General features: G+C 40.5%; 1 protein-coding gene across 7 annotated transcripts in view; it reads left to right on the top strand.

The window, feature by feature from the left end:
* The window catches only part of RDX (radixin), a 92,209-nt gene extending 69,575 nt beyond the window's left edge, over positions 1-22,634 (top strand). For 3 of the 7 annotated variants that reach the window (XM_036324544.1, XM_036324545.1, XM_036324546.1), the window contains 2 exons: positions 19,847-19,940; positions 22,030-22,634. In XM_036324544.1, coding sequence (XP_036180437.1) covers positions 19,847-19,913 — 67 coding nt within the window. In that variant the 3' untranslated portion in view covers positions 19,914-19,940; positions 22,030-22,634. Of the gene's footprint in view, positions 1-5,874; positions 5,928-19,846; positions 19,941-22,029 lie in introns of those variants that run through there. The other 4 variants (XM_036324540.1, XM_036324547.1, XM_036324541.1 and 1 more) reach the window with 4 other exon arrangements.
* The last annotated feature ends 550 nt before the right edge of the window (positions 22,635-23,184 follow it).

Below are 23,184 nucleotides of genomic sequence, written 5' to 3'. Positions count from 1 at the left end.
CTTTCCCCTAAATTATACCTATTCTAATATGGAAATAATAGTGCTTATTAATTCTGTGGAAAAATTAAATTGATAAATAATTTGATAACACAAATTAGGATTTTTAGTCATTGCTTTTATTGTATAGTGTTTAGTTTCCTTCTTCCTAAGGAAGATATAGTTTCATTGTCATTAATTGATCTCACTTAAAATGCTAATACTCTGTAAAGAACTGAACACAAAGTACATCTATTTAAATACATACTCTTATTTTGTCGTATTACAGAGCAGTTACCATAAATCTAGAAGTTAACTTTTTTTAAAAGCTTCTTACTAATTCTTAACGTAAAGATTATTTTTAAATAAATAAGAGCTAAATATAAAAATAGGAAAAGCCAAATGTCTTCTCAGTTTATAGTAATATTTAAAAAAAGTATTTTTATTGATTTCAGAGAGGAAGGGAGGAGAGAGAGAGAGAAACATCAGTGATGAGAGAGAGTCATTGATCAGCTGCCTTCTGCACATCCCACACTGGGGATCAAGACCGCAACCCAGGCATGTGCCCTGACCGGGAATCGAACTGTGACCTCCTCATTCACAGGTTAATGCTCAACCACTGAGCATGCAGGCCAGGCTATAGTAATATTTAACTTACTTTTTTATTGCTATTCTCAAAGGCAGGTAGTGATTTCTTCTGATCTTGTCAGAAGGGGGAATTTTACAAGATTTTGCTTTGTATCTAATCAGAATTTTTCTTATTTAGAATTTTCACTTACAAAGTATCTTCGAATGAATTGGAACTCTCCCAATTATTATTAGAAAAGAGTTTCAATATGAGTATTCTGATTAAAAATAAAATATGCTTACCACTTTCTCAGTTTTGATTATCGTGATCTTGTTAGAAATGAAGATAAAAACATTTTAGATTCAAAAGCCTCCCATTCTTTGTATGTATGATAAAAACAATTAGTTTATTTTCGGGGGGGGGGAGCTTAAAAAAATATATTTTACCGATTTTTTACAGAGAGGAAGGGAGAGGGATAGCGAGTTAGAAACATCCATGAGAGAGAAACATCGATCAGCTGCCTCCTGCACACCCCCTACTGGGGATGTGCCTGCAACCAAGGTACATGCCCCTGACCAGAATCAAACCTGAGACCCCCTAGTCTGCAGACCAATGCTCTATCCACTGAGCCAAACTGGGTAGGGCCAATTAGTTTTTATTAAAAATCTAAAGCTTAAAGTTGCAGTATAACGAATTACCACCTTTAGCATTAATTTTCTGAACTGATTGATATCTTTAATAAGGATAAGAGAAAACACTTAAATATGGAGCTACACTAGTAGACAAGTTCCTTACGTTCTAAGTGAATAGATCTTTAGCATTTTCTTATTCTGCACTTTTTTTTAACTAGAAGATTATGCAGTTTATCATGTAGAATGACAGTATTCTAGTACATTTCAAAAGCTCAGTGGATTCTGCAGATGTTTTGATAACTTCATAAAATGTCAAGGCACTCTGACTCCTCCCATTCTACACTGGTAACCAGGAAAAATTGGCTCAAAGCGTTTCCTTTATCAAAGCTTATCACTTTCCCATCCTTGACTTTTTCACTTAAATAAACTCTCATTTTTTCCTAGTGGACCTACTTCTTAATATGTCCATCTCTCAAGATTTTAAGAGCTGCCATTTTCCCTCTGGAAATAATAACTTCTTGCTTGGTTGCCCCAATATTTTGATCTCTCTTAAACTCTGTGATAGGAGACTTTTCTGATTTCAGGTTACATACACTGCTGTAGGAGTTAAAGTATCCATCACTATTTTCCACAGAATTTTAAGGTCAAAGATCATGACTGAGATAATTACCCTGTGGCACACCTTTTAAATTCAGGTTTATGTTTGGCTCTGGACTTGCCTAGCTGCTACATGGCTCCAGGTTTTTATTTAATGATCGTCATGTAGCCAATATGCTTTCATTAAGTACCAGCTCTGTTCTGGGCTATAGAAGCCAGATTAAAATGGCTACGACCCTTTGTTATGGCCCAGCTCAAAATGTGGAACTTCAAATTTTAACTTACCTTAGCTCCTAGACCATTTGCCTTAATCTGTTACAAATACTAGATTGTTTTTAAAATAGCAGTACCATTTTGTTGATTCATATTATTTGTATGCCCAGATTCCTCCGCGCTTGTATCTAGTCAGTTGCTTCCATCATGTAATTTATTATTTGTATGTTACGTTTATTTAATGTTCATGTAAAATTTAGATGTACTTTGATATTTATGCATGTCATTTAGTTTGCTCTTAAAAATAGTGATACTGGTTTTAGTTTATTTTTACTTAGTCAATATAAGCCAACAGTCTATCTTCCAAGTGGTAATATGGGATCAGAGTTTCTGAGATTTATGTGACAATCCTTGGAAGAATTCCTTTTGATGAAGCGTGGATTTATTATATGAAATTTTTGCATTTTTATAATGTATGCCATAATATCCCTTTTAGTTTTTTACATGTTACGATGTTTTATCTTCTGTTTTAGACCTGGAAATGCATGAATGCCTTAGACTCGCAAGGCAATACATCCTCCTCCCTTTTCTGTTGTTTATACTGAAAAGTCTATAATTCACATCTAGCATTTGAATCTCTATGCCATCATTCCATTTATATTATTAGTTACTTTAAAATTTTAGCTATTTTGGATAAAAGATGAAGTTTTGTGATGAAGGAAACTACAATTAAAGAAGATCAATAGAGGAAAATTAGTGACGGAGAGAGAATAAGAATACACAGTATAGTTTCTCAAGTATGCTTTTTCTTTGATAAATTACTTTTCATTTTACAGCTCAAATATTACACACTGGTCAGTATTTAAAGATATCTTTTAAACAGTGCCTAACTTTAAGTTTTTCCAGCTCTATAGGAAGATTCGTTCTATATCCAATTGATAAACCATTCAAGTACCATAATCAATAATAATCTGTATAAATATTTGAGAAGTTAAATGGCGTTAGAAGTTTGGGTTTGAATCTTTTTTATTGTGTTTAAAATACACATAAAATTTTAACCATTTTTCAAGCGTACTGTTCAGTAATACTAATACATGCACATTGTTTTGCAACCATCACCACTCTCCTCTCCAGAACTTTGCCATCATTCCAAACAGAATCTCTATTCATTAACCATTAACTAACTTCCCATTCCTCCTTCGTTTTAGTCCCTGGTAACCACTGTTCTACTTTCTGTCTCTGAATTTGACTATTCTAGGTACCCCTTATAAGTGGACTCATAATATTTGTCGTTTTGTGTCTGACTTCTTCCCACTTAACATAATGTTTTCAGGGTTCATCCCTGTTATTGCATGTACCAGAGTTTTGTTTTTTAAGGCTAAATATATTCTATCGTATTTATGTACCGCATTTTGTTTATCCTTTCATCAGTCAGTGGACATTTGGATTGCTTTCACATTTCAACACTTGCCAACAAAAATGCTACTGTGTACATTGGTGTATAAATATCTGTTCAAGTCCTTGCTTTCAATTCTTTTGGGTATATACCCACAAATGAAATTGCTACGTATAATTTTTTTAGGAGCTGCCATACCGTCTTTCATAACAGCAGTGCCATTTTACATTCCTACCACCAGCGCATAAGGGTTCCAGTTTCTCCACATCCTCACCAACAGTTGTTATGTTTGTTTGTTTGTTTGTTTGTTTGTTTGTTGATAATAACTATTTTAATGGGTTAAGTGGTATGTCATTGTGGTTTTGAATTGCATTTCCCATGGATGCATTTCTCTGTGATGTTGAACCAATCTTTTCATGTGCTTATTCACCATATTTATATCTTTGCTGAAATTTTTATTCACATTTTGTCCATTTTTTTAAATTGAGTTTGTCTTTTGTTGTTATTGAGTTGTAGTTCTTTATGTTTTCTGGATCATAACCCCTTATCAGATATATGAGTTGCAAATATCCTCTCATTCTGGGGGGTTGCCTTTTCACTCTGTTGATAATATCCTCCGATGCACAAAAATTTTAAATTTTGATGAAGCCAAATTTATTTTTTCTTCCGTTGCCTGCGCTTTTAGTCTTCATGTGTTTTAAAGGAGGAAGAATAGTTTTGATGAAGCATATGTATTACTAAAGAGAGGCAGAGCGGGGTGGATATGGTGTACACTGGTTAGAGTTGAGGGATGAAGAGAAGACCATCTTGACTGGAGTGGACAGGGCGTCACTGTGCACTCACAGGGATGGTATAGCTGGTGTGGGTTGGGTCAGATTTATGAATCCTGTGCTGAGGTGGTTTGGGTCTGATTTACAAACATCTGGTGACTTGGGGACTGACAGAAGGGAACAATTTCCAAACTTAGGTCCAAAGGAACATGCATGCTGCTGTGTAAGGTCTACTAAGAAGTTCAGGGAATAAAGAAAGCCTAGTAGAACTGCGTGCACTGTGATTAGCCGGAAGAAAGGCTGTGGTCACGACAAAGCACTACCTTCTGAGAACCTAAAGGAAATATCTGGATGTAACTTGCTCTCATGTTTGCAATGTGTAGTAATGTTTTTTCTTTTGCTTATTTTTCAAGTGACCTCATTTGGGACAGTTAAGACCATTTTTATTCTTCATCCAACCTTTTGGGGATGGGTTCTTCAGTGGCACAAAAGAACTGGAGAGACACCCGAGAAAAAATAGATTGGATTCTGAATTCTAATTCCAGATGTTATTCCCTCTTGTCTAACTTTTATAAGCAGGGTCATAATTCTGAATTAGATTATTTCAGAACGTTTCTCTGGAGTCAGATTCAGACACTTCTATTCCAGATGCATTGTCTTCCCCAAAATGTAATGCCTGACCCCATAGGTCAGTGTCCGTGTACTTTAAGTTTTAGTGCTGGCTTATAGTTGACACAGAGCATGCTTACAACAGTTCTGTCAGTGTTCTTTCTGCTCCCAGGTGGTCCTAATAGTGTTGTGACTGGAAGACACTTGAAGGGTTTTTAAAAACAGGTTTTTAAGGAGTTAGAAAAATTGTTATTAAAAGATCATTATGAAGAAGTTACATTCACCAAAACAGCTTAGTGAAGATTATCTCAGAATGTATGAACAATTATTCACTTGCTTTGACAGCTTTGAGCAACAGGATATTTCTGTAGGGGTTTTCAAGTTGGGAATCATATTTGATCATGCTTCATCAACTTAGCTTTTCTAGAGGTATGATTCGATGCATCTGCTTATGCTCAAATGACATGCTTTTTCCTCTTGTTATTTCCCCCCTATAATTCCTAATACACTATATTTCTCAATTTTTAGGCTATAAAAGTGTTTGAATATAGGTAAATAGAATATTTTGGTAATCTAAGTTACAAATGGATGGTTTTCCTCCACTAGATTTACAAAATATAATAACTTACTGCAGGTATATAGGTAGTACTTGACAGTAGCTCATTTTAGTTTTCTAGAACTTTTAAGTTGATTAAACTATCATCCCCCCTCCCCCCGCCCCGAAATATTAATATCTTTTCAAAGTAGTTGATCATAAGTATGGAAAATGTTTTTGTTGGTAGGTACAAACTAAAATCATTATTTGGTAGTTTATATGTATTCTTAAAATATCCTAGAAAATACCTCCATTTTGTAAAAATAGAGTACCAAGCAGTATAAAATCTAGAATTAGAACCCAAACCTAATCATCTGAAAGTTTATAATATAGTTTCAAGTACTAGGACACATCACATTCTAAGGCAAGCTGATGTTTTAATGATATTTATGATGAGTTTGGGGGAAGAAGCTGTGTCAAAGGCTTTGCATCAAATGTAGACACTGTATCCGTTAGAAAAGGAGGTTTGCATCTTCAGAGGAGACTGTTGGCATTAATGTTTTTGGAATGTTCCCTAGCATTAGGAAGACTGGAAGCAAGTATGTCATCCAGATTACTGGTATGTCTACAGGTAAGAAAATGTTCTCTACCACCTCTTATTTTTGAATCATTATGCTTTAGTTCTTAGATATTAGAAATTTAAAAAGTTTTCAGTTTAATAGTGTTCTGAAAGGAATGCGAGTAATACATAAGTCCATATAGTCATTCATTCTTCCAGACACAGGTGGTGGCTATTTATGCAAAGCACTGTTAGAGTTATGGGAGGTAGATGAGACCCTGTGACTATAGTGTGGAAATAGTTGTTAAGTCAGGGAGTTGAGACATGGACTCAAGTTAAGATACAGAAAATAAAATAGTAAAATACTGGAAGAAAAAATGAGATAAAATGTTCAGGGGTTAGAGAAATGAGAAGTCACTTGGTAGGTGCTATAATTAGCAAATAAGCATGATATTAACGAATAAGGCTGGAAAAAGTTTTGTTCGTTTGTAAATTACAGCTGCTGGGGAGCATCACAAGGGATAAATCCATCACTACGTAGGCCAGCTAATATTTTAGATTTGTTGACTTAGTTGTCTGCCACTAAGAAATTGCATATCCTTTCATATCAAATATAAATGTGGTTGTCTTATAATGAAGTCTTTTGAATATGAGCAACTTTATTGATAATGGTTTATATTAGAACTAGAGGCCCGATGCACAAAATTTGTGCAAGGGGCTCGGCCCTCAGCCCTGGCTGCCTCTGCTTCCTCTGGAAGGTCGTCGGGCTGTTCGGTCTAATTAGCATATTAGCTCTTTTTTATGTAGGATAGCCAACATTGAAACATAAAGTTTTCTCAGTGGCCTTTCTTGTTTACTGCATTTAACTTGCCAATAAGTTTACAGTTTTTACTACAAATTATTTTTCTACTTTACATAGCAGGATATCCATTATCTCAAGCAGTACAGGTAGAATTTCCTTCTAGCAATTGTTAATTGTGTGGATTTTTGCAAGTTTATGTAGTAATAGCTTGTATCATAGCAAAGTATCAGAAAACTGGGATATTTAAGTATTTTTTTTTTCTGGGGTGGAGGGAGGGAGAAGGGAAAGACAGGACTGCTCCCAGGAGCTAAGGATTTTTTTTTTTTAGTATATGTTTAATTGGAGATTTTTTAAAGCTTAAATCATTAAGTTATTACCAAATTTTCTCCTTTCTCATTAAAATTATTTTCCAGCTCCACCTAAAGAAAATTGTGGTGTTGTTTTTTACTTAGAAAAGTATTAAATGACAGATATTTTTAGGAGCATATATTTTTCATTGGCTTCTGGTATTATATTACAAAGCTGCCCAATAGTGAAGGTGCTTCAAGTTATATATTTTATGGCTAAAGCCTCAGTTCAAAGAACTTGGTGAAATCATTAAAATTCTTTAAAAATACAATTAATAAAAGTGTGCCTACAAAAAAAGTGAGACATAAACAAAATTCAGTAGGTGCAATAGGATAACATTTAAAAACAAGCCTTTCTCTGTCCTCTTAAGTCTCCAGTTCTCCCCAGAGGCTACTGTTTTCAGCTTGTGCCTCTTTCTGGAGATTACCTAGACACACACAAGCATCCATGTACTATGTAGTTTTTGTTATTCATATATAAGTTATGGCATTCTATAAACACGATTTCGCACTGCTTTCAGGGAATACTGTGTATTTTAGCAATCATTACATATCAGTACAAAAATATGTGCACCTTAACTTCTGATGAGCATTTATGTGTAAAGTATTACATATGTCTCCTTTTTCCCCCTGAACATTTATGTTTTGACCAAGCCTTTTTTGTTACAAGGAAGATTGTGATATATTCTTATACAAACACTGCTTGCATTTTATCCTCTTAAGAAATTGCTTTATAGTCAGTGAATAGGTTACATTTATGTAAGATTTTCTACATCTTACACATTTCTAAAATATAGGACTTTTTTACATAAATGATGTAGGTGTACTTTTTCATTTAAAAGTTAAATAGTAGTATGCTTATTGTACAATTCTTTTCATAAGTTGGATTTCTGTGTACGTCAAGCTTGCTTAAAAGCTGACACAGCTATAGCGTTCATAATGTTTCATTTTTGAGAGCCCAAGTGAAAAAGTTCTGCCAGTAACTAATATTCTGATTTCTGCAAATTCTATAACAGAAAACATTATTTTTAAAAAGAAGCAAATCAATATGGTAGGATTTTCTAAGTGTACTGTGGTAGCTTTATTTTTTGTGTTTGGGATCGGATACCTATTTATTTTGGCTTAAATTTATTAAGCACTATTGCTTACATTCTTTTTTTTCTTTTTTCTTGAATTTATTAAGGTGACACTGGTTAACAAAATTATACAGGTTTCAGGTACACAATTCTATGACACGTCATCTGTACACTATATTGTGTGTTCACCACCCTAAGTCAAATTTCCTTCCATCACCATTTATCCTCCCTAACTTTGGTAGCTTTTTAGTTTTTAGTTTACTTTACCACCATTTCCTCAGTGATTAGAGTTTTCGTTTGCCTGTTTTTGTTAAAATGGCAAAAGACAAACTCAGACCATTACTCAACATGCTAATACATAATGTAAGACACCACCATGCCACCAAATGACAGCAGAAATATTTAGAAAAAAAATGATTCTGCCTGTTTTCGATTTTTAAGGAAGTAGATCAATTTGAGTTTTTTTTAACATAACATCTTTTAAGTTACAATGAATATACATCATCCCTTTTTAAAATATGTTTTTATTGATTTCAGACAGGAAGGGAGAGGGAGAGAAACATCAATGATGAGAGAGAATCATAGATCGGCTGCCTCCTGCACTCTCCCTACTGGGGATCAGGCCTGCAATCCAGGCATGTACCCTGACCGGGAATCGAACTGTGACCTCCTGGTTTATGGGTTGATGCTCCACCACTGAGCCACACGGGCTGAACATATGCATCATCTTTTAATTCAATGTAGTACTGTAATTCTTCTTCCTGAAGTTAAAGTGTCCTTTGATTTCAGGGCTTTCTGTTGTGTCTGTAAACTAGCTCTCGTATTTAACTTTGACTAAGTTCTCAAATGATTTTCTTGGGCCACAAATAGCCTAGATTTGTTTCAAAAGTTCTAATGCTATCTCATGTTAATCGGAAGAAACATCCATTTCAGTGGTGTACAGTTTCCCTCTCCCTCTCCCAAGAATCACACTGAACCCGAAGCTGATATATGAGAGGCTCAGAACTCACCATCCTCTGGCGCCCTTTCAGCCGCCCAGTGCCCCTCTGTTTCTGCAGTTTTTCTAGAAAAGCTCAGATACTGTCAGTAGTCAAGCTATGTACCCTGGCTCTCCCCAGCGGGGGCACAAGGATCTTGCCCACATTCTCCTGCTGTTGCAGCACAAGTTCTTGTTTTACCAAAGATCCTGAGCTCTAGGTTTTATCAGTTCAGAGCACATTCGATGCATAGCCTGTCTGATTGGCATTCAGAGAGAGTTTGGGGTAGAAGTGAGGTAGCATAATGTACAGGTAATGGCGTGGGTGTGGAGTCCCACATTTGGGTTCAAAAGGCCCAGCCACTCACTATCCGTGTGACCTGGGGAAGCCACTCAGCCATTTGGAACCTAAATTTCCTTGTCTCTTAAGTGAGAGTAACAATTGTGATCTTGTGAGCACTGATTGTAATAAAATACATGAAATACTTTGTTTACAGCTTGGCATATTAAAGGTTTTAATAAATAGTAACTTCTGTCATTTGTTTTTCATAATATTTTTGTACGTCTGTCAGTATAATGGACACTCATGTTTGTACCCAAGTCCTTTGGATTCCATTTTTAATGTCTTCTGTTTGCCTTTTAGAGATTTTACTTGTGACTCGTGGAAGGTCTTGCTCTGCATATGTTATTAGAATGTGTGCCAGGCCTTGTTAAGTGTGGGGTCTGTCCAGAGCAGTAAACAGTTCACAGTTTATGCCCTGTAGACATAATTTGTGTTTGCATTTTATGGATAAATGGGGTTCCCTTCTCAACCTGTTACTATGGGGGTGCTCCAAGGCCCAGGCCTACACTTGGCTCTCTTAGTGACCTGTTCGGTGTTCCTTCCACCCGTGAGTCTCCGGTCAGACTTGGCCCCTGAACTTTGGGCTTGTATCTACCTGAAATTTCCACTTTGATACCTAATAAGCTTCTCATACTTACTATGTCAATCCAAATTCAAGAATTCTACCCCTCACAGCTTGCTCATCCATCAGCCAATGAATGGCAAGCCCATTTTTTCAGTGAATCAGGCCTAAAATTTGACTGTTTACTCTTATTTTCCTCTTCTAACCCACATCCAACCCAACCCTAAACTGTTGGCCCAACATTCAAAATGTACAGTATATCCAGAATATGGCCACTTATTTCAACCTCCTCCACAGCGATCACCCTCCCATGAGAGCCTTCTGCTGGGCTTTCTTGATTTCTGATTTGCTTTCTACAGTCCAAGTGCCTTAAAAAGATCCACCTGATTCCACCACTTCACAAATCCCTCCAGGTTTCCCTGCAAGAGCAATAGCCTCATCCTTCTCGATGGCCATGCAGAGCCGAACAGTCTGGCCTGTCGCTGGGGCCTCATCTGCGTTTCCCCTTTTCTCCTTGAAGCCGGCGGCTTCCTGGCTCGTCCGTTAGCCAGGGCTCCTGTTCCCTCAGCTGGGATGCCTTTTCCCCCCACATACTTTCATGCCAACTGCAGGATTCTGCTTCCATGTGGCCTTCCCTTACTGCCCTATTTAAACGTGCACCTTGCCCAGTATCCTCTGCCCAGTTGCTTTCATTATTTTTCTCTATAGCTGATCATTAACATACTTTACCTATTTATGTGGTTTATTACCTGTCTCCTCACACTAGAAGGCAAGCTCCATGAGGGTAGGAATTTTGCTGTCTTGTGCAGTATGTGCTCAGTGCTAGAGCCACCAATGCCTGGCACATGGTAGATAGTATTACTTGTTAAATGAATGGGATGGGTGGGTTCTGGGATCTCAGAAGGAAGGCACCTAGTCTTGCTGGAGGGCTCCAGGTAGACTTCCTGGAGGAGGTGATCCTTAGACCAAGTCTTTCAGGACGAGTTGTTCTTGTCAGGGGGCAAAGATAGGAAGACTCTCCAGATGGAAGGAACTATATATGTAAACACATCAAGGCACACAAAGACCTAGCGCAGTGGACCTGCCAGTCTATACTGAAGAAATACAAAGTTTGAGATTCAGAAGAGGGTACAGTGAAACGCCAGGAAATCATGCGGGGAAGCAGGTGTGGATGGGCTGCCATTTCTTTGACACTTTTAGTTTGGAATGCTGATGGTGTCCGATGAAATTCCCCCCCCCCCCCCCCCCCGGGACCATGTGAGGAAATGGCTGAATACAGAACCTTGGTGCGCACCACCATGTGTGTCCCGCCAGGAGAGGATGGCGAGGACCACAGGGGAGAGGACTGCACAGAATTACCGGACAGAGGTGGCTAGCCTGTGTGACCGCCCCCCCCCCCCCAGTGCCAGGAAACAGGGGTCTAATACAGTATTTAAGATGTGCCCAGGTTTTAGCAACATTGAAAAGAGCACTTTCTTGGTATTAGAATAGTTTTTACTTAGCTTAACTGCAGTGTTTTCTGCAAGTGTTTCCCACAAACCTATGCAAAGAACAGGAAAATGCTCTTTCTAGGGGTGTCCTCTGTCTGAAGCTGGCACTCCGGCATGAACCCCACCCCTCACCCCTGCTCAAGTCCCTGGGATTATACCTACTAAATAAAAATGCCCCCGTTATTTGCCTTCTAGGGATGCGCTGTGTGGCACTTGCATGATTTAATCCATTCAAATAATTTTACCCATTCATTAAACAAGTGTCTAAAGCTAGGTCCTGAGGATTCGTAGGTAATTTTTTAAAAGCAGTCATAGTGTAGAGGAGGAAACAGGAGAGTTAAGTGTGACAAGGCAAGCAAACAAGAGCCTCCCCATGAAGGTCGGGGGAGCCGCTGACATCTCTGAGGCTATTGGAATTGTCAGCATTCACCTCAGAAACAAGTGTCATTTCCCCAGCTTGTTGCAGGGCTGAGGGACATGTATGTGTCTGTGCAGCACTGACCTCAGTGCTGGTTTGCACAGGCGCTCCAGGAAATATCACACTTTGGGAGTCATTTCCAACACCAGGACCCAGGGCATCAGCTCTGTGAGCCGAGGCTGACGGAGTCGGACTAGATTCAGCTCCAGCACTGAGTGGGCAGGCGAGGAGTGGTAGGACTGCTCTGGGCTGTGGTTGGGAAAGCCCACTGTTAACGTGGGCTAATTCTAGAGATCTCCGGCCAGGAAAATGCATGTCATGAATGTTCTGGGGCTGCTGAAAAGCTTTTGGTGGGGGGAGTCCTTTCACTTATTCATCCAAATATTTCAGTGCCTCAGATCTGCTCAGTAAGTCCTAGTCATTGAGAATATAACAGCAACTAAGATTTCATCCTTATCCCAATGGGCTTAGTTACCTATAGGAAAGCAAAATAAAAGTTTAAAATTGTATTAGATCAAATCGTGAAATTGCCAATATTGAACCATCTTTGACCTGTAAAACAGCAAATTCACATTGAGTTGATATGAAAGAAACAAGGGACTGAGTTGGGGAAAATACAGGAATGGTAGTTTGGGGTGGGAAGATCACAAAAAGTCTGTGAGAAGGTGGCATATAAGTGGAAGAAGAGAAGGCTAGGTCCTCCTCTTTATTTTTAAAATATATTTTTATTGAGTTCAGAGAGGAAGGGAGAGGGAGAGAGAGAGATAGAAACATCAATGATGAGAGAGAATGATTGATCGGCTGCCTCCTCCACGCCCCACACTGGGGATCGAGTCCACAATCCGGGCATGTGCTCTTGACCAGAATTGAACCTGAGACCCTGAAGTCCACAGGCCGATGCTCTATCCACTGAGAAAACCAGCTAGGGCCTCCTCTTTTATTTAAATCACAATGGTGATGCAGTGCCAGGGGCCACGGCTGCCCTGGGCCTGTGGGCCTGCAGCTGGGCCTCACGCCTGTCTGGACGGCCCAGCTCCTCAGGCACAGTTGCTGCACCTTTTGATTTCCCAAGATAAGTCAAACATGGGTTTAAAAAAAAGCATTTAAAGAATAATGCTTTAGATATTTAAGTTGAAATGTAGTTTTATCTGAAATCTCCCAAATTTTATGTTAGCTTTTATTTATTTACTAGAGGCTCAGGGTACGAAAATTTGTGCACTCGGAGGAGGGGGTCCCTCAGCCTGGCTTGCACCCTCTCACAGTCCGAGACCCCTCAGGGGTTGTCCACCTGCTGGCTTAGGCCCACTCCCCTGGGGACCGGGCCTAAGCTGGCAGTCAGACATCCCTCTGGCAGCCCGGGATCCCTTGGGGGATGTGTGACTGATGGCTTAGGCCCACTGAAGTGGGCCTAAGCTGCAGTTGGATATCCTTAGCACTATCGAGGAGGCAGGAGAGGCTCCCGCCACCGTGGCTGCACTCACAGCTGTCAGCCCGGCTTGTGGCTGAGCGAAGCTCCTGCCAAGGGACAGCTCCTGTGTTGAGCATCTGCCCCCTGGTGGTCAGTGTGCATCATAGCGACCAGTTCCTGGTCATTCTGCTGTTAGGGTCAATTTGCATATTACCCTTTTATTATATAAGATTCATTTATTTAAAAAATGTTTTGCAAGCCAAACAATGTAGCTGCTTGCCAGGAACGGCCCACTCGACATCAATTTGCAATTTTCACTTGAAAGCATTCCGGGTAGAGGGAACAGCATGTGCAAAGATTATAGGCAAGAGAGGGCTTGACTTGTTCAGGGAACAGAAAAGAGGGCAGTATGTCCAGAGCTGAGTGAACCCATAGGAGAGGGTGTGTGGGTGAGGTTGGAAAGGAGCCAGACCCCAGGAGCTCACCGCAGTACAGGGGCAGAAGTGCAGGATAGAAGTACAAGTGTAGTGGGTGTTCCACTCGACCAGCGTGTACCCAGGACGACAGAGCTGCGTCTGCCTGGAGGAAGGGGTACCTTTTCCTAAGCCACGCAAAGATGCCATGAATGCTGCAGGTCTCCCTGCATTTTCCCATTTTACAGTTCAGTAAGTGCCCCAAAGGCAACCGTAGTGGCCGGGCCTGCATCTGGCTTTGGTTTTCTTGGAATTGGAGGCCCATATCCTTTGACCACGAAACACTAACTACCTTTCCAATTGAGATCTGAGTCCATGACAGTGCCCTTTGGAGGGTGCTCGTCTGCGTCACTCAAAGGGATTGCACCCATTAATTTAGAGCCCAAAAAAGGACTTTAAATATTAAGTTGCACATAGAGTAACAGCTGGAGATTCAACCCCAGCACACTGAAGCCCAGGCTCCTTCAACTATGTTGAGTGGGGCTAGTGACACCAACCTGTTAAGGGTTAATGCCTCATTTTCAAGGAAAGGTGAGTGTAGCTTAAAGATGTACAGTTGAAATATATGAATTACTCTTATGAGACAGCATCCTTTTCTTCTTATGGGTGCAAAAGCCCTCAAAATCAAAAGGGTCTCTGCTCAGGGATCTTAGAAACCTAGAGGAAGATGAAATTCAAGAAGTAAAGGTGGATATGGATAAAAATGGGATTTTTCGGCCACCCAATAGGTGTTGAATAAAACATTTCAGGAATTCAGTGAGCAAGTCTTCAGTGATGTGATATGAACTTGGCCTGGAAATGTTCAAGAGGCCAAGGATCAGAGAGAGCAAGGCTTTAGGGCAGTGATGGCGAACCTATGACACGCGTTTCAGAGGTGACACGCGAACTCATTTTTTTGGTTGATTTTTCTTTGTTAAATGGCATTTAAATATATAAAATAAATATCAAAAATATAAGTCTTTGTTTTACTATGGTTGCAAATATCAAAAAATTTCTATATGTGACACGGCACCAGAGTTAAGTTAGGGTTTTTCAAAATGCTGACACGCCGAGCTCAAAAGGTTCGCCATCACTGCTTTAGGGTATCAGGGGAAGGAGGGCGGTGGCCGCAGTGTGAGGCCCGGGAAAGAAGTCCGCGTGCAGCACGGAGAGAACTTGCAGTTTAAATGAAGCACCCGAGGGTGGGGGTGGGAGGAAGCTGAGTTAGCTTTCAGCGCTAAATGTGTAGAGCTCTTCATGAAGACCCACCGCCAGTTCAAGTATTAGAATATTTGAAGAGAGAAAGCATAATTAATGACATTTCCCCGATGCGCTATGTAGGGTTATTTAATTTACTTTGTAGATAAAAATGGATCTGATTTAATTATTTTTATTATTTTTTAAGCTGATAGATATTTTTATCTGTAGAATTAAAATGAAAATTGCATTTTAAAAATAAAAATCAATATGCCTACATTTTGCTTTTAGATTGATAGAGTCATAATCAAATTAAAGCAGAAGTTGGCAAACCTTCTTGGTAAAGGTGCAGATATTAAATGTTTTCAACATCGTAGGCCAAATTGTCTGTTTTAGTACAAAAGCAGCTATGGGTATATGTAATGAATGCCGCTGGCTGCCTGCCAATGAGACTATTTACAGACACTGAAATCTGCATTGTAATTAATTTTCACTGGTTATAAAATATTTATCTTTGGATTAAATTTAAAAAATTATGGTCTCACCCAGCCAGCGTGGCTCAGTGATTGAGCATCAACCTATGAACCAGGAGGTCACGTTTCAATTCCTGGTCAGGGCACATGCCGGGGTTGCGGGCTTGATCCCCAGTGTGGGGTGTGCAGGAGGCAGCTGATCAATGATTCTCTCTCATCATTGATATTTCTATCTCTTCCTTCCTCTATGAAATCAATAAAAAAAAAAATACAGTCTCTATAAAAACAGGTGGGGAGCAAATTTGGTCCATGAGCTATAGTTGCTGACCCTGCATTGGAGGTGTTATAAAACAGTCATGTTTTTCCCAAGGCCATGGTCTGCTTTTCTCAGCTGTCCATAGTTCTGATCAGGGGGGGTCTTGTTTTGTTGGAATGAAGAGGTTCCCTTACACGTTAGAAAAACTTCCAGGGTGGAGGTGGAAGAGGGCATAGAGGGGATGAATGGTGATGGAGAAAGAAATAAAAAACAAAGCAGCCCAGCCTCAGTGGCTCAGTGGTTGAGGAAATCACGGTTCGATTCCCAGTCAGGGCACATCCCCAGGTTGCAGGCTCCATCCCCAGTAGGGGGCGTGCAAGAGGCAGCTGATCAATGATTCTCTCTCATTATTGATGTCTCTATCTCTCCCTCTCTGAAGTAAAAAAAAATATATTTTAAAAAAACACACAAAAAACTTCCAGTAGTGATTCTCAAACTGGCTGGCATCAGGATCACCTGCGAGTTTGCTAAAATGCAGGCTGAGGGCCCGCACCCCGAGTTTCTGGTTCAGTACATCCACTTGGGGCCCAAGCACTTGCATTTTAATCAGGTGAGGCAGCTGCTGTTCTGGGCCAGCACTTTGAGAACCGCTGGTTTAGAGCTGAGGGTGCCCAGCACTGTGGGAACAACAGGTGACCTTAACTCAGTGGCCCTACAGTAACTATTGGCTTTGCTGCCTCGATGATTTCTGTGAGAATCCAAAATTCTAATAGTTCGCGACCAAAAGTAATTTGAACCAAATGTATAACTTCCCCATCTATTGTAATATTTTTCTGCCATCAATTTCTGTTTTAAACACCTAAGAACTAGAGATTGTTTTACAACAGTGTTGGGGGAAATATGTGTACCTAGGAGAATTATAAAAAAAGGGGATATATATTATTATGTATAGTATATATTAGGAAACATGTAATTATATATGTAATAGATACCTTTATCAGTTTTTATTTTTTAATATGTTTTTATTGGTTTCAGAGAGAGGGAGAGGGAGAGAGGATTAGAAACATCAATGATGAGAGAATCATTGATCGGCTGCCTCCTGCACACTCCCTTCTGGGAATGGACCCTGAAACCTGGGCACATGCCCTAACCAGAAATCGAACCTTGAACCTATGACTTCTTGTTCATGAGTCTACACTGAATCACTGAGCCACACTGGCCTGGCTGATTTAATATTTTGACATTTGAATTTTTACAGCTATTTCCTTTCTTGCTGTGCCTTCTCTTTTCACATTTTTATTACGGATAAAAGTTTGAAATTTTATTGTAGCTTAATTTAGAAAATTTTGCCCTTGTGATTTGGGGAGTTTTTTTTGATGGGTATCTTGTTTAGAAAATTCTCTTCTTTGAGGTCATGAAGACGTCTCCTATATTTTCTTCTAAAAGTATTGAGTTTTAAAAAAATTCTTTAAAAGTTTCGTTGTTCTTACTCTTGAGTCTTTAGTCCAGCTAGAATAATTTTTGTTTATGGTGTGAAGTGTGAATGCATTGTTTTCTATCTGGATGACTAGTGTCTTAATACTTTGGCAGTCCATCCCTCCCCCACCGATGGCATTGCCATTTCTTACCTGTGTCAAGGGAGCACATGTTCCCTGGCCAACTTGTCTACCCTTGTGTCCATACCCTTCTGTCTTAGTTCCTGTATATCCTTAGCTTTCTATGAGCCCTAAGGACTGATAGAGCTTTCTTTAAAAGTCTCTCCAGCTTGTTTTGATAACTCCTCGTTAGTTTGGGCTCTTTGTTCTTCTACATAAATTTTAGAATTCCTAAATTGTATGAGAAAAAAAAGACTTTTGGTTTGAGATGTGTTAATAGACTAATTTGGGAGGAAGTTACATCTGTTTAATATTAAATATTTCTGGTCACGAATATGTTAATTTTCTCTACTTATTGATGTCTCCCTTAATGCCTTTCAGTAAAGTTTAACATTTTCCATTAAGATAATATATTTTTTGTTAGGTTTATTATTAAGCATCTCATTCTTTACTATCTTTTAAGAGTTACATTTTAAAACTCCTGGTGGCTGGTGTGTAAAAATGAAATAGATTTTTGTTTGCTTATATTCAGGAACCTTGCTAAACTCTTATTGTTTCTAAGCATTTGTGAAGTCTTTTGGGCTTTCTACAAGAATAGTCATCTCCTGCAAATAATGGCAGTTGTCAGTCTTTCGCAATTCATAGAACATTGACTTCTTTTCCTTATCTTTTCAAATTGACGGAAACATTCAGTACAATGTTCGACATAGTGGCCTCTCATTTCTGATTTAAGAGGAACGCTTCTAACATTTCCAACATTAGCCACTACGTTTGCTGTGGGTGTTCGGTACATGCCCTTTATCGGGTTAATGAAACGTCCTGTTATATACATTTGCCTGTTCTGCTAGAGGCTTTTTGTTTTGTTTCGTTTGTGAGTTGTGTTTTGTTTTTTTTAAATAAAAAGGTTTAAAATTTGTCAAATGTAACGTCTTGTGTATAGTGAGATAATGTGTATGTGCCTTTTGTTTGTAACTTATTGGATCAGATGAGTAGGTTTTCTACTATTAAACCAAGTTTGCGGGCCTGGGCTCACCTGATACAGGATCTAACCTAAGGCGTGGCGCTCCTCCAATCCTGAGCCCCTGTGCTGAGAATATTCTGCTCCTCTGATTTGTGTCTATCTCCCCCTCACTCCCCTTCAAGGGCTGTCTTCAACCAAGTAGTTTTAGTCTCATGGCGCCATCTGGTGGCAAACTTTGGAAATTTCTGACTTGATAGTCACCTCCTTTCTTCTCAAGGAAATGGAGTTTCCTGGGTTATCACTGTATTCTATTTTCTTTCTCGTACCTTACGTTTATCCACTTCACTCTCCTTTCTCTTGATGTCCATGTAAATCATTCACATGTCCTTCCTTTGCTCTTTCTCCCTTCATTCCTCAGTTACGAGCATAAATCAACCTCAGTTACGGTTAATCATGGTGACTAAGGAAAAATACAGTAATACAATGACATTTGATAAGATAAAGTGCCAGCTCTGCTAACCTTCCAAGTCCTCAAAATACTTCAAAATCCCTTTAAAATATTCTTAAATTTCCAGCACTACTTAGTCATCTAATTAATTTTGCCCAGTTTAACATTAAGCCAAAGTATCAAAGAAAAATGATAATAGTGTTAATATGTTTCATTGTTTCTATCTTCCTTTATTACTGGCCCGGACAAATTTGCATTTTACTGCAAAGACTCAGTTTTTCCTTATGGGTTACCGTTACACTGCCTGGAAACCGAACTGCCCTCTAGAGCATGGTTTCCATGGGCAACAGCCCACCACAGGTGCTCTTGTGGCACATAACTGATTTATAAGATAGAAATCGCCAGTCGCTGACTTTCTACTTGTTGAACCCTAAGCTTAAAAATACTGTGAGCAATGCTCTTCCCACTCAGCGGGCTGGCCTTGGCTCCCCGTGGCTGGGGTAGCGGTTGCTTTGTGGAGTTAACTGTGACTGTCCTGGTGTCTCAGGGCTGTATCTGAGAATGGCTGGTGAGTCAGCTGGAGAAGACAGACCAGAGAAAGGAGGGCTGACCCTGATCTCCTGAGCCGACATGGCCGCAGGAGAGGTTGCTTTTATTGTTTGTTTGTCTTCCGCCACACCAGGCTTTTAGTTGGCAGGTAGAGGATAGTGAGCATTTGCTTATTCCAGGATAGCAACGGTTGACTTCAAAGTAGGCCCCACAGAGTATCTTGGGTCCGTAAGTCTGATTGGTGCTTGAAAGACATTTTAAAAGTGCCCGCTAACCAAGAGAACTGCAGATAACATATACACTCACTCTAATACTTACAAAGCTTTGATGTGTATGGCTTTGAGATCCATTATTCTTGTGAAACGGAATAGTTTGTGTAGAGTTGCTACAACTGTTAGAATTCTAATGTCTATTTAAAAGGAAGGTTTAATGTTACTTTTGTTTTTATATTGTAATAATGGGAGATTCAAAAGTGGATTGGAAAAAAAGTTTAAGAAGGAGATTACATGGGCAATTTGGTTACCCAGAGGCCCTCCCCAATCCAGGGTGACCAGTCCTCCTGGCATTCCGTACTACTTGGCTTCCTTCTGTGTTCTTTTGCTAAATGCTTTCTAACCTCTTGATGTCTCTTTTGAAAGGTGGGGACCCAAACTGTACGCATTCTTCCAGATCCGTTCTTGCCAAAACAGCATAAAGCAAATGTAACAGGAAGAAGGCTCCCTCCTTCACTAGGTAAGTGCGAGTAGCAGCTGCGGCCAGGGCCAGCCCACCTTCCTATTAGACCTGCCACATCTGTTTACCGCCAAGATGCTAGGACTCCACAGTATCGGAATTCTCAGCCAAAGGACCTGACTCAGAGCAACCCTACCATTATAGCATCTACTTCGACCCCTTCCAGATCTTTCTCAGCTATTTCCATCTCTTGGGTTCTTTGCCAGTCAAAAACATGACTTCTTCCAATTGAATAATTTTGAGGTCAGATAGTTTATCTTATTATTTTTGTTGTTGTTGTTAATCCTCACCTGAGAATATTTTTCCCAGTGATTTTTAGAGAATGCAAGGGAAGGAGGGAGGAAGAGAGAGAGTGAGAGAGAGAGAGAGACTTCAATGTGAGAGAGACATATCGATTGGTTGCCTCCCACACATGCCCCAACCAGGGCCAGGAATCAAACCTACGTATGACCCTTCTGTGTGCAGGCCAGTGCTCTAACCACTGAGAAACACAGGCTAGGGCCAGATAGTTTATTCAACTGAGATTTTACTTATAATCCTGGTGAAGTGCTGCCGGATTGCACCGGCGGCTTTAGACTGTTCTCTAACCGGTGTGAAGGAACGCCCTTGATGGGGAGTATTATGGTGCGAGCTCACACATAGGCCACTTGTGTGCTGCTGTTGGTTTTTCTCTTATTTTAAGAAAATATTTAGATATACTTAAAAGTGAAGGACCACACATACATATTGAGTAGACGAATTCCAGAACTGGTTCATAAGCCAGGTTACTATTATGCATTGATCTCAATTTGGAAATGTTTAAAAATCATTGATCAATGTGATTACCATGACAGCAGCTTGTTTTACAATTCATTAATTTCTTTGGCAGACACTATGTTGGCTCACCCCTTTCTAAATAAAACCACAGCGATGCAGTTTATCTTGTAGATCTTGAATGGTTCTTTTGAGTTCCTTCAGCTTGCTGATTCAGCCTCCCCTTGGTCTGTGATTGGTAAAATCCCCCAAATTAAAATTTGCCCGATGTCTTGCAGTTTTTCCTCACTGACTTTTATCCGATAATGGTTTTGCTTTCTAGAGCAAAGACTTCAAGTGAGTTTGACTCCATCCTGTTGCTGTCAGAAGTAGGAAAATAAATTTTCTGAATGACTCACCGGAAAAGTCAAGATCAAATGACAGAGATTTGGAGTTATCCAGAGATGAATTTATCAAAGGATCACAGAGTTGGCACAGAGTGGGCAGCCTCAGAAGTGCTAGGCCCCTCCCTCCAAAGTGATCATAATGTTACTGACCCAAGAAAAGGACAGGGACTTCTCAGTGATTTTCTGGTCCTTCTCCAGATTTGGGGCTTTCTCCACCAAACTCATCCTGCCTTTTTGTGGCCTGTGGGATTGTGGTGGTGAGAAATCAGGGGCCATCTAAAGGCACAGACAAGCTAGAGCTGGTGGTCTCTCCAGCGTTAGGATGCCCTGTAGCCTCGGGTACCAGGCTCTGCAGCCTGGTGTATTCAGACGCACAGGCTTCTTGCTCGCAACCTGCAGGCCTTGTCCTTTCTCTGAGCGTGAGGCTGATTTCAGCTCAGGAGGCTGTTAGATCTGAAGGCACTCTCTCCTGGACCCCGGGGGTGGGGAGTGGCCTGATGAGGGTAAGACGGAGCTGGTGTAAATTCAGTGAGTTCACCCCCTGGGCACACATACCCCCCGGGCTGCTCTGTGACGTCTCTTGTGATTTACGTCATAAAGGTTTATATGACTGACGTGAAAGGAAGTGTGTTTATACCGGGATCTCATATCCACGTCCAGATTCTGGACCTGCAGGTTGCAAGATCTATGTTAGGTTCCCAAACATCATTCTAGCCTGGCTGAGCTCAGAGGGCAGAGCCTGTGGCCCACCCTGGTTTGGGAGCAATCTGTACGTCATGGTGTTGCATCCATTCACCTTCGTAATTCAACAGTGAACGCTAACAGCTACTTATGACCCGTGGAGAGGTTTTCAGGGTCTCATGCCCATTTCAACCCTATTATGGTAATATTTGTCTCATTGTCTTCTTTCTTACTTAACTTTTCTGTTCCCTTTCTATGTCTTCCTGCAGGTCCCTGGCATCTGACATATGGCGAGCTTTGGGATACAGACTTACCAAGACATGCCTGATGTTCTGAATGTGAATACCCCCCACCCAAAGCCAGAATCTCAGCTGGATGGGCACGTGTCCTGAAACCAGGGCTCTTTCAGAGGGTTCTCTCCACATCTCAGTTTACTGTTGGTTTCCCTTTCTTGTTATCCTCTCTCTCTCCACACCCCTCTCAGCTGCCTTTCCTAGGGACACATCTTGGAAAGATGGGCTGGGACTGGAGGACTCTGCATTCCTCCCGGCAGCCCTGAGCCAGCATCTACTGCATCCCATCTCCAAAGCACCGTGCCCCAGGCGCGCCGGAAGGCACCAGCTTCTGAGAGCCCACTTTTTCTCTGCATGACTAGCTTGTAAGGAGAGAGAGAGAGAGAGAGAGAGGAGAGAGAGAGAGAGAGAGAGAGAGAGAGAGAGAGAGAGAATTTCCAAGAATTTTCCACTTTTTCAACAGCTCTGATTACTTGCTCCCATCTGTGAAATCTGGAGACACTGATGCAACATTCCTCTTCCTGTCTGGGCTGTTTGTAATAATTGTATATAAATGTAGCAATAAATCTATTCTAACATCAGCCGGGCACTACTTTCCACTCGATTCTGCGTAGTGATGGCACGCGAGCATATCGCGTTCTCAAGGGACTGCCCCATTGCCCCATCTCAGGTTCTCACCTTCTCTGATTTCACAGTGTTCGTTTGAGTTGGCCCGGGTGTGGAGAAAGAGGTTGGGGAGTCTGGCGGCAGAACTGGGACACAAGCAGCATGATTAATTCACTAGGTGGCACTATTCCTGGCACTCCGAGGTGGCCTGAATGTCCGGGACCGAAGCTCAGGGGATTGGGTGACAGTTTGAGACATGAGTCAGCTATTTTTGTAATCACTCTTACATCCTCCAAGAATGCATTGCGTGGCCATGATGTGGCCGGTGCTTACCTGCTGGGCACAAGGATACCCATTAAAGCCTTTCAGAGAAACGACAGAGATGGAAAATTCAGCATCACATTGGCAGATTTTGTGTAGTTTCTCTGAAAGTCTTTGAGGGGTATCTTTGTGCCCAGCAGGTAAGCACCTGCCACGTAATGGCCCCACAATGCGTTCTTGAAGGACGTAAGAGTGATTACAAAA

This window comes from Myotis myotis, unplaced genomic scaffold (genome assembly GCF_014108235.1).
Source record: "Myotis myotis isolate mMyoMyo1 unplaced genomic scaffold, mMyoMyo1.p scaffold_m19_p_10, whole genome shotgun sequence".
NCBI classification, from domain to species: Eukaryota; Metazoa; Chordata; class Mammalia; order Chiroptera; family Vespertilionidae; genus Myotis; species Myotis myotis.
The sequence above is the reverse complement of the archived record's forward strand: the minus strand, read 5'-3'. Positions and strand labels throughout refer to the sequence as shown.